The sequence below is a fragment of the Lepidochelys kempii genome, chromosome 2 (genome assembly GCF_965140285.1).
Source record: "Lepidochelys kempii isolate rLepKem1 chromosome 2, rLepKem1.hap1, whole genome shotgun sequence".
Classification (NCBI taxonomy): domain Eukaryota; kingdom Metazoa; phylum Chordata; order Testudines; family Cheloniidae; genus Lepidochelys; species Lepidochelys kempii.
In genome coordinates this window covers 185,898,909-185,912,300 of record NC_136381.1, presented here as the reverse complement: position 1 = coordinate 185,912,300, position 13,392 = coordinate 185,898,909, and the positions used below count along the sequence as shown (strand labels likewise).

The 13,392-nt window shown below is 46.3% G+C and overlaps 2 protein-coding genes across 2 annotated transcripts in view; both read left to right on the top strand.

Annotated features, from left to right (window-relative positions):
* LOC140906153 (uncharacterized) overlaps positions 1–13,392 on the top strand; it is a 172,155-nt gene that overhangs the window by 146,594 nt on the left and 12,169 nt on the right. The gene's annotated exons all lie outside the window — the stretch shown is intronic.
* LOC140907333 (uncharacterized) lies at positions 5,412–10,250 on the top strand. Its single transcript, XM_073333021.2, has 2 exons — positions 5,412–5,485; positions 9,082–10,250. Exon 2 carries the CDS (start codon positions 9,093–9,095, stop codon positions 10,248–10,250), a length of 1,158 nt encoding a protein of 385 aa, XP_073189122.1. The 5' UTR covers positions 5,412–5,485; positions 9,082–9,092.

The window sequence follows — 13,392 nt, the reverse complement described above, 5'->3', positions numbered from 1 at the left end:
GTAGGGAGGGGAGGGAAATACGTAGTTTTGCTCATGTTAAAAAAACAATTCATACAACTGTTTTGTTGAGAATATCTACTGCATCTATTAGGGATTTACCTTTTGCTGTTTCCTGTGAAAATGTGTCCAATCTTGGCAAGGTTACAAGCCTCCAAAAATTGTCTGTACACTCTTAATTCAGCTCACTTGTGCATATGCTTTATGACAGAGACATTAATTACTGTAACAGAATACTTTTTCCACAGGACCCCTGCCTCATTCAATTAATGGGCTGTCATAAATATAAAGGGAAGGGTAAACCCCTTTGAAATCCCTCCTGGCCAGGGGAAAGCTCCTCTCACCTGTAAAGGGTTAAGAAGCTAAAGGTAACCTCGCTGGCACCTGACCAAAATGACCAATGAGGAGACAAGATACTTTCAAAAGCTGGGAGGAGGGAGAGGAACAAAGGGTCTGTCTGTAGTCGTCTTGGCCGGGGACAGAACAGGAATGGAGTCTTAGAACTTTTAGTAAGTAATCTAGCTAGGTATGTGTTAGATTATGATTTCTTTAAATGGCTGAGAAAAGAATTGTGCTGAATAGAATAACTATTTCTGTCTGTGTATCTTTTTTGTAACTTAAGGTTTTGCCTAGAGGGGTTCTCTATGTTTTTGAATCTAATTACCCTGTAAGATATATACCATCCTGATTTTACAGGGGGGATTTCTTTATTTCTATTTACTTCTATTTTTTATTAAAAGTCTTCTTGTAAAACACTGAATGCTTTTTCATTGTTCTCAGATCCAAGGGTTTGGGTCTGTGGTCACCTATGCAAATTGGTGAGGCTTTTTATCCAACATTTCCCAGGAAAGGGGGGGTGCAAGTGTTGGGAGGATTGTTCATTGTTCTTAAGATCCAAGGGTCTGGGTCTGTAGTCACCTAGGCAAATTGGTGAGGCTTTTTACCAAACCTTGTCCAGGAAGTGGGGTGCAAGGTTTTGGGAAGTATTTTGGGGGGACAGACGTGTCCAAACAGCTCTTCCCCAGTAACCAGTAATTGTTTGGTGGTGGTAGCGGCCATTCCAAGGATAACGGGTGTAATATTTTGTACCTTGGGGAAGTTTTGACCTAAGCTGGTAAAGATAAGCTTAGGAGGTTTTTCATGCAGGTCCCCACATCTGTACCCTAGAGTTCAGAGTGGGGGAGGAACCTTGACATGGTGGCACAGTGGTGGGATTAACCTGAAATCATTTTGAGATCCAGTTGAGATTTTTTGAACTAGAAATACAGATTTTAAAAAGGAATTTTTAGGAAGTCCAGAAGGCAGCTTTGAAACTGAAAGCAGCTTGGTTTCTCTCTGCTTTGTGGCCAAGCAGAGACAAAAGGGGATTATCTTGTGAATTGCAGGTTTTCTTTGCCTGGAGGCAGGGTACTTAACTCCTGCAGGGAAATTCACAGTCTTCCAACCCAGAGGTTTTTTTTTTTTTTCTCTTTTCTTCCTAAAAGTAAATAGGGGGTGTGTGCTCTACCCATTTGCCTGGAGACAAAAGTGGCAGGGTTTTTTTTAGGATTTTGATTTTTTTTTTTGTTTTACAAGGAGCACAGGTTTGAAAAGAAATTTTTTTCTTCTTTGGGCTGGGTAAGCAGGTTTCCAAGTAGTTGGAGGTTTTTTGCTTTAATTTGGGCCCAGAGCAGAGACAAGGGAATTGTCTTTTTCTGTAGGCTGACAATCACTATCAGAGAATAGGTATTCTATTCCAGCACAGCAAAATTTTACAGCCAAGTTTTGTTTGTTTATTTCTAAACCTCGGGTGTAAAGTTAGTTAAAAACAGAGAGATTAGAATGGCCAAATCCTCAGCTCGACTACAGCTGGAATTAGCCAAATTTCAGGCTGAGGAAAAACAAAGGGAACATGAAAGACAGATAGAACTCATGCAGCTGAAGAAGGAACAAGAAAGGGAGGCAGAACAACACCAAGAGGCTGCCCACAAGAGGGAAATGGAGGCAAGGAAGCATGTGGAGGAGGAGAGGGAAAAAGAGAGGAAGCATGTGGAGGAGGAGAAGGAAAAAGAGAGGAAGCATGTGGAGGAGATGGAGAGGATAAAGGCCCAGCAGAATATACCAACAAACCCTAGCAATCCTTCTCCAGGTACCACTTCCCATCCCAGAAAGTTCCCCACCTACAAGGCAGGTGATGATACTGAGGCCTTCTTAGAAAACTTCGAAAGGGCCTGCCTTGGGTACAACATCTCTACTGACCAATACATGGTAGAGCTGAGGCCGCAGCTCAGTGGACCCTTAGCTGAGGTGGCAGCTGAAATGCCTAAAGAACACATGAACAAGTATGAACTGTTTAAATCCAAGGCGAGAGTCAGAATGGGGATAACACCCGAACAGTCTCGTCGGAGGTTCAGAGCCCTAAGGTGGAAACCATGTCATGTCATTTACCCGACATGCCTACCACATTGTAAAACATTGGGATGCCTGGATATCAGGAGCAAGTGTTGAATCTCCAGTAAATTTGCCCTTCCTAATGCAAATGGAACAATTCTTAGAGGGTGTTCCTGAGGAAATAGAAAGATACATCCTAGATGGGAAACCCAAAACTGTAATTGAGGCAGGAGAGATTGGAGCCAGATGGGTGGAGGTGGCAGAGAAGAAGAAAACTGGTCGCAGTTGGAGCGGAGACCAGAAGGGACCACCCCAGACCACACCCTATTACCGGGGGCCGCCCAAAGCCCCACCTACCTCCCAAAGAACCCTCCAGACCCCTTATCGTCCCACCACCCCGTTCTCCAGCAACCCTCCTCGCCCCAGTGACCCGTCAGCTGGACGATGTTTTAAGTGTAACGAGCTGGGGCATGTGAAGGCCAAATGCCCCAAGAACCCCAACAGATTACAGTTCATTGCACCGGAATCACACCAGAGGTCCACAGGCCCAGATACCTCCCAGATACCCTTGGAGCGGAGGGAAACTGTGAGTGTGGGTGGGAAGAAGGTCACCGCGTGGAGGGACACCGGAGCACAAGTGTCAGCTATCCATGCTTCCTTAGTGGACCCCAATTTAATCAACCCAGAGATCCAAGTGACGATTCAACCCTTCAAGTCCAACTCTTTCAATTTGCCTACAGCCAAGTTGCCTGTCCAGTACAAGGGCTGGTCAGGAATGTGGACTTTTGCAGTCTATGATGATTATCCCATCCCCATGCTGTTGGGGGAAGACTTGGCCAATCATGTGAAGCAGGCCAAGAGGGTGGGAACGGTCACCCGCAACCAGGCTAAACAAGCCGTGAGGCCTAGCTCTGTTCCGGAAACTTCTATCAGGACCCAGTCAGAGGTGATGGACCTGGACCCCAGGCCAATGTCTGCAACAGCAGTAGTGGATCCAGTCCCAGAGACCCAGACGGAACCAGTCCCAGAACCGGAACCAGCCAAACAACCAACACCAGACCCCGTGTCAGCACTGAATCCAGTACTTGCAACCTCAACACCAGAGGGCCCCACCAAACCTGAACTGGCAGCAGCCGATAACCCTACACAAGAGGCTCAGCCGGAGCCTGAATCCCAACATAGTACACCAGCGGAGAGCGGTTCACAGTCAACAGAAACAGCTCCATCCCCTATATCGCTTCCAGAGGGACCAAGCCTAGGTCCACAATCCCATGAGGAACTGATGTCTCCAGCATCAAGGGAACAGTTCCAGACCGAACAGGAAGCAGATGAAAGCCTCCAGAGAGCTTGGACGGCGGCACGGAGCAACCCACCGCCTCTCAGCTCTTCTAATCGATCCAGGTTTGTTGTAGAAAGAGGACTTTTATACAAGGAAACTCTTTCTGGGGGACACCAGGAAGACTGGCATCCTCAGAGACAGTTGGTAGTTCCAACTAAATACCGGGCCAAGCTCTTGAGCTTAGCCCATGATCACCCTAGTGGCCATGCTGGGGTGAACAGGACCAAAGACTGTTTGGGGGGGTCATTCCACTGGGAGGGAATGGGCAAGGATGTTTCTACCTATGTCCAGTCTTGTGAGGTGTGCCAAAGAGTGGGAAAACCCCAAGACCAGGTCAAAGCTCCTCTCCAGCCACTCCCCATCATTGAAGTTCCATTTCAGCGAGTAGCTGTGGATATTCTGGGTCCTTTTCCGAAAAAGACACCCAGAGGAAAGCAGTACATACTGACTTTCATGGATTTTGCCACCCGATGGCCGGAAGCAGTAGCTCTAAGCAACACCAGGGCTAAAAGTGTGTGCCAGGCACTAGCAGACATTTTTGCCAGGGTAGGTTGGCCCTCCGACATCCTCACAGATGCAGGGACTAATTTCCTGGCAGGAACTATGAAAAACCTTTGGGAAGCTCATGGGGTAAATCACTTGGTTGCCACTCCTTACCATCATCAAACAAATGGCATGGTGGAGAAGTTTAATGGAACTTTGGGGGCCATGATACGTAAATTCGTAAATGAGCACTCCAATGATTGGGACCTAGTATTGCAGCAGTTGCTCTTTGCCTACAGAGCTGTACCACATCCCAGTTTAGGGTTTTCCCCATTTGAACTTGTATATGGCCGTGAGGTTAAGGGGCCATTGCAGTTGGTGAAGCAGCAATGGGAGGGATTTACACCTTCTCCAGGAACTAACATTCTGGACTTTGTAACCAACCTACAAAACACCCTCCGAACCTCTTTAGCCCTTGCTAGAGAAAACTTACAGGATGCTCAAAAAGAGCAAAAAGCCTGGTATGATAAACATGCCAGAGAGCGTTCCTTCAAAGTAGGAGACCAGGTCATGGTCTTAAAGGCGCTCCAGGCCCATAAAATGGAAGCATCGTGGGAAGGGCCATTCGTGGTCCAGGAGCGCCTGGGAGCTGTTAATTATCTCATAGCATTCCCCACCTCCAACCGAAAGCCTAAGGTGTATCATATTAATTCTCTAAAGCCCTTTTATTCCAGAGAATTAAAGGTTTGTCAGTTTACAGCCCAGGGAGGAGACGACGCTGAGTGGCCTGAAGGTGTCTACTACGAAGGGAAATGTGCTGGTGGTGTGGAAAAGGTGAACCTCTCCATGACCCTTGGGCGTATGCAGCGACAGATCCAGGAGCTGTGCACTAGCTACGCGCCAACGTTCTCAGCCACCCCAGGACTGACTGAATGGGCATACCACTCCATTGACACAGGTAATGCTCACCCAATTAGGGTCCAACCTTACCGGGTGTCTCCTCAAGCTAAAACTGCTATAGAACGGGAGATCCAGGATATGTTACAGATGGGTGTAATCCGCCCCTCTGAAAGTGCATGGGCATCTCCAGTGGTTCTAGTTCCCAAACCAGATGGGGAAATACGTTTTTGCGTGGACTACCGTAAGCTAAATGCTGTAACTCGCCCAGACAACTATCCCATGCCACGCACAGATGAACTATTAGAGAAACTGGGAAGGGCAGCTGCAGCAGCACAGGAGCTAGCAAACAGAGCTGTAAACAGGGGAGTTTGAGTGGGAGTTCTGTTGGAGGAGAAGGTATTTGTGTTTGTTTGGCTTTGTATTGGTAGTATTTGTATGTGTAGAGGCTTGTAGGGGCTTTGTGCTGGAAGAGAAGCTGAGCCCTGATTAGGGGGCGGGGCTTCACTGACTAGGGGTCCTATAAAGGTAGCAGCCAGTCAGGCAGCAGCACAGACAGCTGCAGCAGCACAGGAGCTAGCAAACAGAGCTGTAAACAGGGGAGTTTGAGTGGGAGTTCTGTTGGAGGAGAAGGTATTTGTGTTTGTTTGGCTTTGTATTGGTAGTATTTGTATGTGTAGAGGCTTGTAGGGGCTTTGTGCTGGAAGAGAAGCTGAGCCCTGATTAGGGGGCGGGGCTTCACTGACTAGGGGTCCTATAAAGGTAGCAGCCAGTCAGGCAGCAGCACAGACAGCTGCAGCAGCACAGGAGCTAGCAAACAGAGCTGTAAACAGGGGAGTTTGAGTGGGAGTTCTGTTGGAGGAGAAGGTATTTGTGTTTGTTTGGCTTTGTATTGGTAGTATTTGTATGTGTAGAGGCTTGTAGGGGCTTTGTGCTGGAAGAGAAGCTGAGCCCTGATTAGGGGGCGGGGCTTCACTGACTAGGGGTCCTATAAAGGTAGCAGCCAGTCAGGCAGCAGCACAGACAGCTGCAGCAGCACAGGAGCTAGCAAACAGAGCTGTAAACAGGGGAGTTTGAGTGGGAGTTCTGTTGGAGGAGAAGGTATTTGTGTTTGTTTGGCTTTGTATTGGTAGTATTTGTATGTGTAGAGGCTTGTAGGGGCTTTGTGCTGGAAGAGAAGCTGAGCCCTGATTAGGGGGCGGGGCTTCACTGACTAGGGGTCCTATAAAGGTAGCAGCCAGTCAGGCAGCAGCACAGACAGCTGCAGCAGCACAGGAGCTAGCAAACAGAGCTGTAAACAGGGGAGTTTGAGTGGGAGTTCTGTTGGAGGAGAAGGTATTTGTGTTTGTTTGGCTTTGTATTGGTAGTATTTGTATGTGTAGAGGCTTGTAGGGGCTTTGTGCTGGAAGAGAAGCTGAGCCCTGATTAGGGGGCGGGGCTTCACTGACTAGGGGTCCTATAAAGGTAGCAGCCAGTCAGGCAGCAGCACAGACAGCTGCAGCAGCACAGGAGCTAGCAAACAGAGCTGTAAACAGGGGAGTTTGAGTGGGAGTTCTGTTGGAGGAGAAGGTATTTGTGTTTGTTTGGCTTTGTATTGGTAGTATTTGTATGTGTAGAGGCTTGTAGGGGCTTTGTGCTGGAAGAGAAGCTGAGCCCTGATTAGGGGGCGGGGCTTCACTGACTAGGGGTCCTATAAAGGTAGCAGCCAGTCAGGCAGCAGCACAGACAGCTGCAGCAGCACAGGAGCTAGCAAACAGAGCTGTAAACAGGGGAGTTTGAGTGGGAGTTCTGTTGGAGGAGAAGGTATTTGTGTTTGTTTGGCTTTGTATTGGTAGTATTTGTATGTGTAGAGGCTTGTAGGGGCTTTGTGCTGGAAGAGAAGCTGAGCCCTGATTAGGGGGCGGGGCTTCACTGACTAGGGGTCCTATAAAGGTAGCAGCCAGTCAGGCAGCAGCACAGACAGCTGCAGCAGCACAGGAGCTAGCAAACAGAGCTGTAAACAGGGGAGTTTGAGTGGGAGTTCTGTTGGAGGAGAAGGTATTTGTGTTTGTTTGGCTTTGTATTGGTAGTATTTGTATGTGTAGAGGCTTGTAGGGGCTTTGTGCTGGAAGAGAAGCTGAGCCCTGATTAGGGGGCGGGGCTTCACTGACTAGGGGTCCTATAAAGGTAGCAGCCAGTCAGGCAGCAGCACAGACAGCTGCAGCAGCACAGGAGCTAGCAAACAGAGCTGTAAACAGGGGAGTTTGAGTGGGAGTTCTGTTGGAGGAGAAGGTATTTGTGTTTGTTTGGCTTTGTATTGGTAGTATTTGTATGTGTAGAGGCTTGTAGGGGCTTTGTGCTGGAAGAGAAGCTGAGCCCTGATTAGGGGGCGGGGCTTCACTGACTAGGGGTCCTATAAAGGTAGCAGCCAGTCAGGCAGCAGCACAGACAGCTGCAGCAGCACAGGAGCTAGCAAACAGAGCTGTAAACAGGGGAGTTTGAGTGGGAGTTCTGTTGGAGGAGAAGGTATTTGTGTTTGTTTGGCTTTGTATTGGTAGTATTTGTATGTGTAGAGGCTTGTAGGGGCTTTGTGCTGGAAGAGAAGCTGAGCCCTGATTAGGGGGCGGGGCTTCACTGACTAGGGGTCCTATAAAGGTAGCAGCCAGTCAGGCAGCAGCACAGACAGCTGCAGCAGCACAGGAGCTAGCAAACAGAGCTGTAAACAGGGGAGTTTGAGTGGGAGTTCTGTTGGAGGAGAAGGTATTTGTGTTTGTTTGGCTTTGTATTGGTAGTATTTGTATGTGTAGAGGCTTGTAGGGGCTTTGTGCTGGAAGAGAAGCTGAGCCCTGATTAGGGGGCGGGGCTTCACTGACTAGGGGTCCTATAAAGGTAGCAGCCAGTCAGGCAGCAGCACAGACAGCTGCAGCAGCACAGGAGCTAGCAAACAGAGCTGTAAACAGGGGAGTTTGAGTGGGAGTTCTGTTGGAGGAGAAGGTATTTGTGTTTGTTTGGCTTTGTATTGGTAGTATTTGTATGTGTAGAGGCTTGTAGGGGCTTTGTGCTGGAAGAGAAGCTGAGCCCTGATTAGGGGGCGGGGCTTCACTGACTAGGGGTCCTATAAAGGTAGCAGCCAGTCAGGCAGCAGCACAGACAGCTGCAGCAGCACAGGAGCTAGCAAACAGAGCTGTAAACAGGGGAGTTTGAGTGGGAGTTCTGTTGGAGGAGAAGGTATTTGTGTTTGTTTGGCTTTGTATTGGTAGTATTTGTATGTGTAGAGGCTTGTAGGGGCTTTGTGCTGGAAGAGAAGCTGAGCCCTGATTAGGGGGCGGGGCTTCACTGACTAGGGGTCCTATAAAGGTAGCAGCCAGTCAGGCAGCAGCACAGACAGCTGCAGCAGCACAGGAGCTAGCAAACAGAGCTGTAAACAGGGGAGTTTGAGTGGGAGTTCTGTTGGAGGAGAAGGTATTTGTGTTTGTTTGGCTTTGTATTGGTAGTATTTGTATGTGTAGAGGCTTGTAGGGGCTTTGTGCTGGAAGAGAAGCTGAGCCCTGATTAGGGGGCGGGGCTTCACTGACTAGGGGTCCTATAAAGGTAGCAGCCAGTCAGGCAGCAGCACAGACAGCTGCAGCAGCACAGGAGCTAGCAAACAGAGCTGTAAACAGGGGAGTTTGAGTGGGAGTTCTGTTGGAGGAGAAGGTATTTGTGTTTGTTTGGCTTTGTATTGGTAGTATTTGTATGTGTAGAGGCTTGTAGGGGCTTTGTGCTGGAAGAGAAGCTGAGCCCTGATTAGGGGGCGGGGCTTCACTGACTAGGGGTCCTATAAAGGTAGCAGCCAGTCAGGCAGCAGCACAGACAGCTGCAGCAGCACAGGAGCTAGCAAACAGAGCTGTAAACAGGGGAGTTTGAGTGGGAGTTTGAAAGCGGAGTTTGTCTTGTGGTGCTTGTGTGGGGTTTGGTTTTGCTGTGGGTGGTGGTGTTTTGGTGTGGTTTGTGTTTCCCAGATTAACAGGATTTAGGTGGGAAGGCTATGACAGATTCAGAGGTGGCAGTGGGAGTGACCCATGTAGCAGATGACACAATGAAGATGACTGGATGTGGAAGCTGTGGTATGTACATGATCCTGGAGGGGGCACCTGGTAAGAGTTTTGTCTGCATGAAATGCCGTCTGATAGAGCTGATGGAGGAAAAGATCAGAGGTTTGGAGATGCAGGTGGAAAGTCTGGTAGAGTTTAGGAAGGGGTTTGAGCAGATTATGGAGCAAAGACATGAGGTATCTGAAGGGAAAAGCTCAGACTTGCAGATGGAAGCAGGACTAGGGAATTTTGAGGGGAGACTGGGTGAGGAAAGTGGTCAGTGGAAGCATGTGACTAAAAGAACTAGGCAGAGGAAAAGACGGGCTAGTGAAGGAGAAATAGAGCTTCAGAATAGGTTTGCAGAGTTGGAAAATGAAGAAGGGGCTCAGCAGGTAGTCACTGAAGGTGACAGGGCAAGGAAGAAGAGAAGAGCGGTTAGTCCTATAGGAAAAGGGGAAGAGTTAATGGAGATTACACCAAATATGAGCCCCAGGAGGATACAGGATGGGTTAAAAAGGATTACAAGGGAGAATGGGAATGGAAAAAACTTGCAGCCAGAGGGAACAGGGGATAGACTGGAGAATAGCACTGTCACTAGGAAAAGGCAGGTCTATGTGATTGGGGACTCTTTATTGAGAAGAATAGATAGGCCTGTAACCAGAGCTGATCCAGAAAATAGGAGGGTGTGCTGTCTTCCAGGTGCTAAGATACGGGATGTAGACCTGAGGTTAAAAAGGATTCTAAAGGGAGCGGGAAAGAATCCCCTAATTATCCTTCATGTGGGAACAAATGATACGGCTAGATTCTCACTGGAAAGTATTAAGGGAGACTATGTTAGGCTGGGGAGGACGCTTAAGGAAATTGAGGCTCAGGTGATCTTTAGTGGGATTTTGCCTGTTCCTAGAGAAGGGCAACAAAGGTGTGACAAGATTATGACTATCAATAGATGGCTTAGGCAGTGGTGCTATAAGGAGGGCTTTGGGATGTATGGCCATTGGGAGGCATTCATGGATAGAGGACAGTTCTCTCGGGATGGACTTCATCTGAGTAGGGAAGGAAATAGACTTCTAGGATGGAGGCTGGCACAACTGATTAAGAGAGCTTTAAACTAGGAATTTGGGGGAGATGGTTGGGAGATGTCCAGGTAATCTCCACGCCAGAATTTAGCATAGAGTGGAAAGAAAATGAAGTAAGAGTGGATACAGCTGTAGGTAGGAGGAAGGGCAGTGTAGATACAAGTCTAATAGGTTATACTGGTAGTAAAATAACCGTGCCTAATAGGGTACAGAATGTGAGTGAGGCCAAACAGCAAAAATTAAGATGTTTGTACACTAATGCAAGGAGCCTAGGTAACAAAATGGAGGAACTAGAGTTACTGGTGCAGGAAGTGAAACCAGATATTATAGGTATAACAGAGACCTGGTGGAATAGTAGTCATGACTGGGCTACAGGTATTGAAGGGTATGTGCTGTTTAGGAAAGACCGAAATAAAGGTAAAGGTGGTGGAGTAGCACTGTATATCAATGATGAGATAGAATGTAAAGAAATAAGAAGCGATGAAATGGATATGACTGAGTCTGTCTGGGCAATAATTAAATTGGGGAAGAAAACTATTAGAGCCTCCCCTAGGATAGTGCTTGGGGTGTGCTATAGACCACCGGGATCTAATTTGGATATGGATAGAGCCCTTTTTAATGTTTTTAATAAAGTAAATACTAATGGAAACTGTGTGATCATGGGAGACTTTAACTTCCCAGATATAGACTGGAGGATGAGTGCTAGTAATAATAATAGGGCTCAGATTTTCCTAGATGCGATAGCTGATGGATTCCTTCAACAAGTAGTTGCTGAACCGACTAGAGGGGATGCCATTTTAGATCTGGTCTTGGCGAGTAATGAGGATCTCATAGAGGAAATGGTTGTAGGGGATAATCTTGGCTCAAGTGATCATGAGCTAATTCAGTTCAAACTGAATGGAAGGATTAACAAAAATAAATCTGCAACTAGGGTTTTTGATTTCAAAAGGGCTGACTTTCAAAAATTAAGGAAATTAGTTAGGGAAGTGGATTGGACTGAAGAATTTATGGGTTTAAAGGTAGAGGAGGCCTGGGATTATTTTAAATTAAAGCTGCAGAAGCTATCGGAAGCCTGCATCCCAAGAAAGGGGAAAAAATTCATAGGCAGGAGTTGTAGACCAAGCTGGATGAGCAAGCATCTTAGAGAGGTAATTAAGAAAAAGCAGAAAGCATATAGGGAGTGGAAGAAGGGAGGGATCAGTAAGGAAAGCTACCTTATTGAGGTCAGAATATGTAGGGATAAAGTGAGACAGGCTAAAAGTCAAGTAGAGTTGGACCTTGCAAAGGGAATTAAAACCAATAGTAAAAGGTTCTATAGTCATATAAATAGGAAAAAAACAAAGAAAGAAGAAGTGGGACCGCTAAAAACTGAGGATGGAGTGGAGGTCAAGGATAATCTAGGCATGGCCCAATATCTAAACAAATACTTTGCCTCAGTCTTTAATAAGACTAAAGAGGATCTTAGGGATAATGGTAGCATGATAAATGGGAATGAGGATATGGAGGTAGACATCACCATATCTGAGGTAGAAGCGAAACTCAAACAGCTTAATGGGGCTAAATCGGGGGGCCCAGATAATCTTCATCCAAGAATATTAAAAGAATTGGCACAAGAAATTGCAAGCCCATTAGCAAGAATTTTTAATGAATCTGTAAATTCAGGGGTTGTACCATATGATTGGAGAATTGCTAACATAGTTCCTATTTTTAAGAAAGGGAAAAAAAGTGATCCAAGTAATTATAGGCCTGTTAGTTTGACATCTGTAGTATGCAAGGTCTTGGAAAAAATTTTGAAGGAGAAGGTAGTTAAGGACATTGAAGTCAATGGTAAATGGGACAAAATACAACATGGTTTTACAAAAGGTAGATCGTGCCAAACCAACCTGATTTCCTTCTTTGAGAGAGTAACAGATTTTTTAGATAAAGGAAACGCAGTGGATCTAATTTATTTAGATTTTAGTAAGGCGTTTGATACTGTGCCACATGGGGAATTATTAGTTAAATTGGATAAGATGGGCATCAATAGGAAAATTGAAAGGTGGATAGGGAATTGGTTAAAGGGGAGACTACAACAGGTCCTACTGAAAGGTGAACTGTCAAGTTGGAGGGAGGTTACCAGTGGAGTTCCTCAAGGATCAGTTTTGGGACCAATCTTATTTAATCTTTTTATTACTGACCTGGGCACAAAAAGTGGGAGTGTGCTAATAAAGTTTGCAGATGATACAAAGCTGGGAGGTATTGCTAATTTAGAGAAGGACAGGGATACCCTACAGGAGGATCTGGATGACCTTGTAAACTGGAGTAATAGGAATAGGATGAAATTTAATAGTGAGAAGTGTAAGGTCATGCATTTAGGGATTAATAACAAGAATTTTAGTTATAAGCTAGGGACGCATCAACTAGAAGTAACGGAGGAGGAAAAGGACCTTGGAGTATTGGTTGATCATAGGTTGACTATGAGCTGCCAATGTGATATGGCTGTGAAAAAAGCTAATGTCGTCTTGGGATGCATCAGGAGAGGTATTTCCAGTAGGGATAAGGAGGTTTTAGTACCGTTATATAAGGCACTGGTGAGACCTCACCTGGAATACTGTGTGCAGTTCTGGTCTCCCATGTTTAAGAAGGATGAATTCAAACTGGAACAGGTACAGAGAAGGGCTACTAGGATGATCCGAGGAATGGAAAACTTGTCTTATGAAAGGAGACTCAGGGAGCTTGGCTTGTTTAGCCTAACTAAAAGAAGGTTGAGGGGAGATATGATTGCTCTCTATAAATATATCAGAGGGATAAATACCAGAGAGGGAGAGGAATTATTTAAACTCAATACCAATGTGGACACAAGAACAAATGGATATAAACTGGCCACTAGGAAATTTAGATTAGAAATTAGACGAAGGTTTCTAACCATCAGAGGAGTGAAGTTTTGGAATAGCCTTCCGAGGGAAGTAGTGGGGGCAAAAGATCTATCTTGCTTTAAGATTAAACTCGATAAGTTTATGGAGGAGATGGTATGATGGGATAACATGGTTTTGGTAATTAAATATTCATGGTAAATAGGCCCAATGGCCTGTGATGGGTTTTTAGATGGGGTAAGATCCAAGTTACCCGGGAAAGAATTTTCTGTAGTATCTGGCTGATGAATCTTGCCCATATGCTCAGGGTTTAGCTGATCGCCATA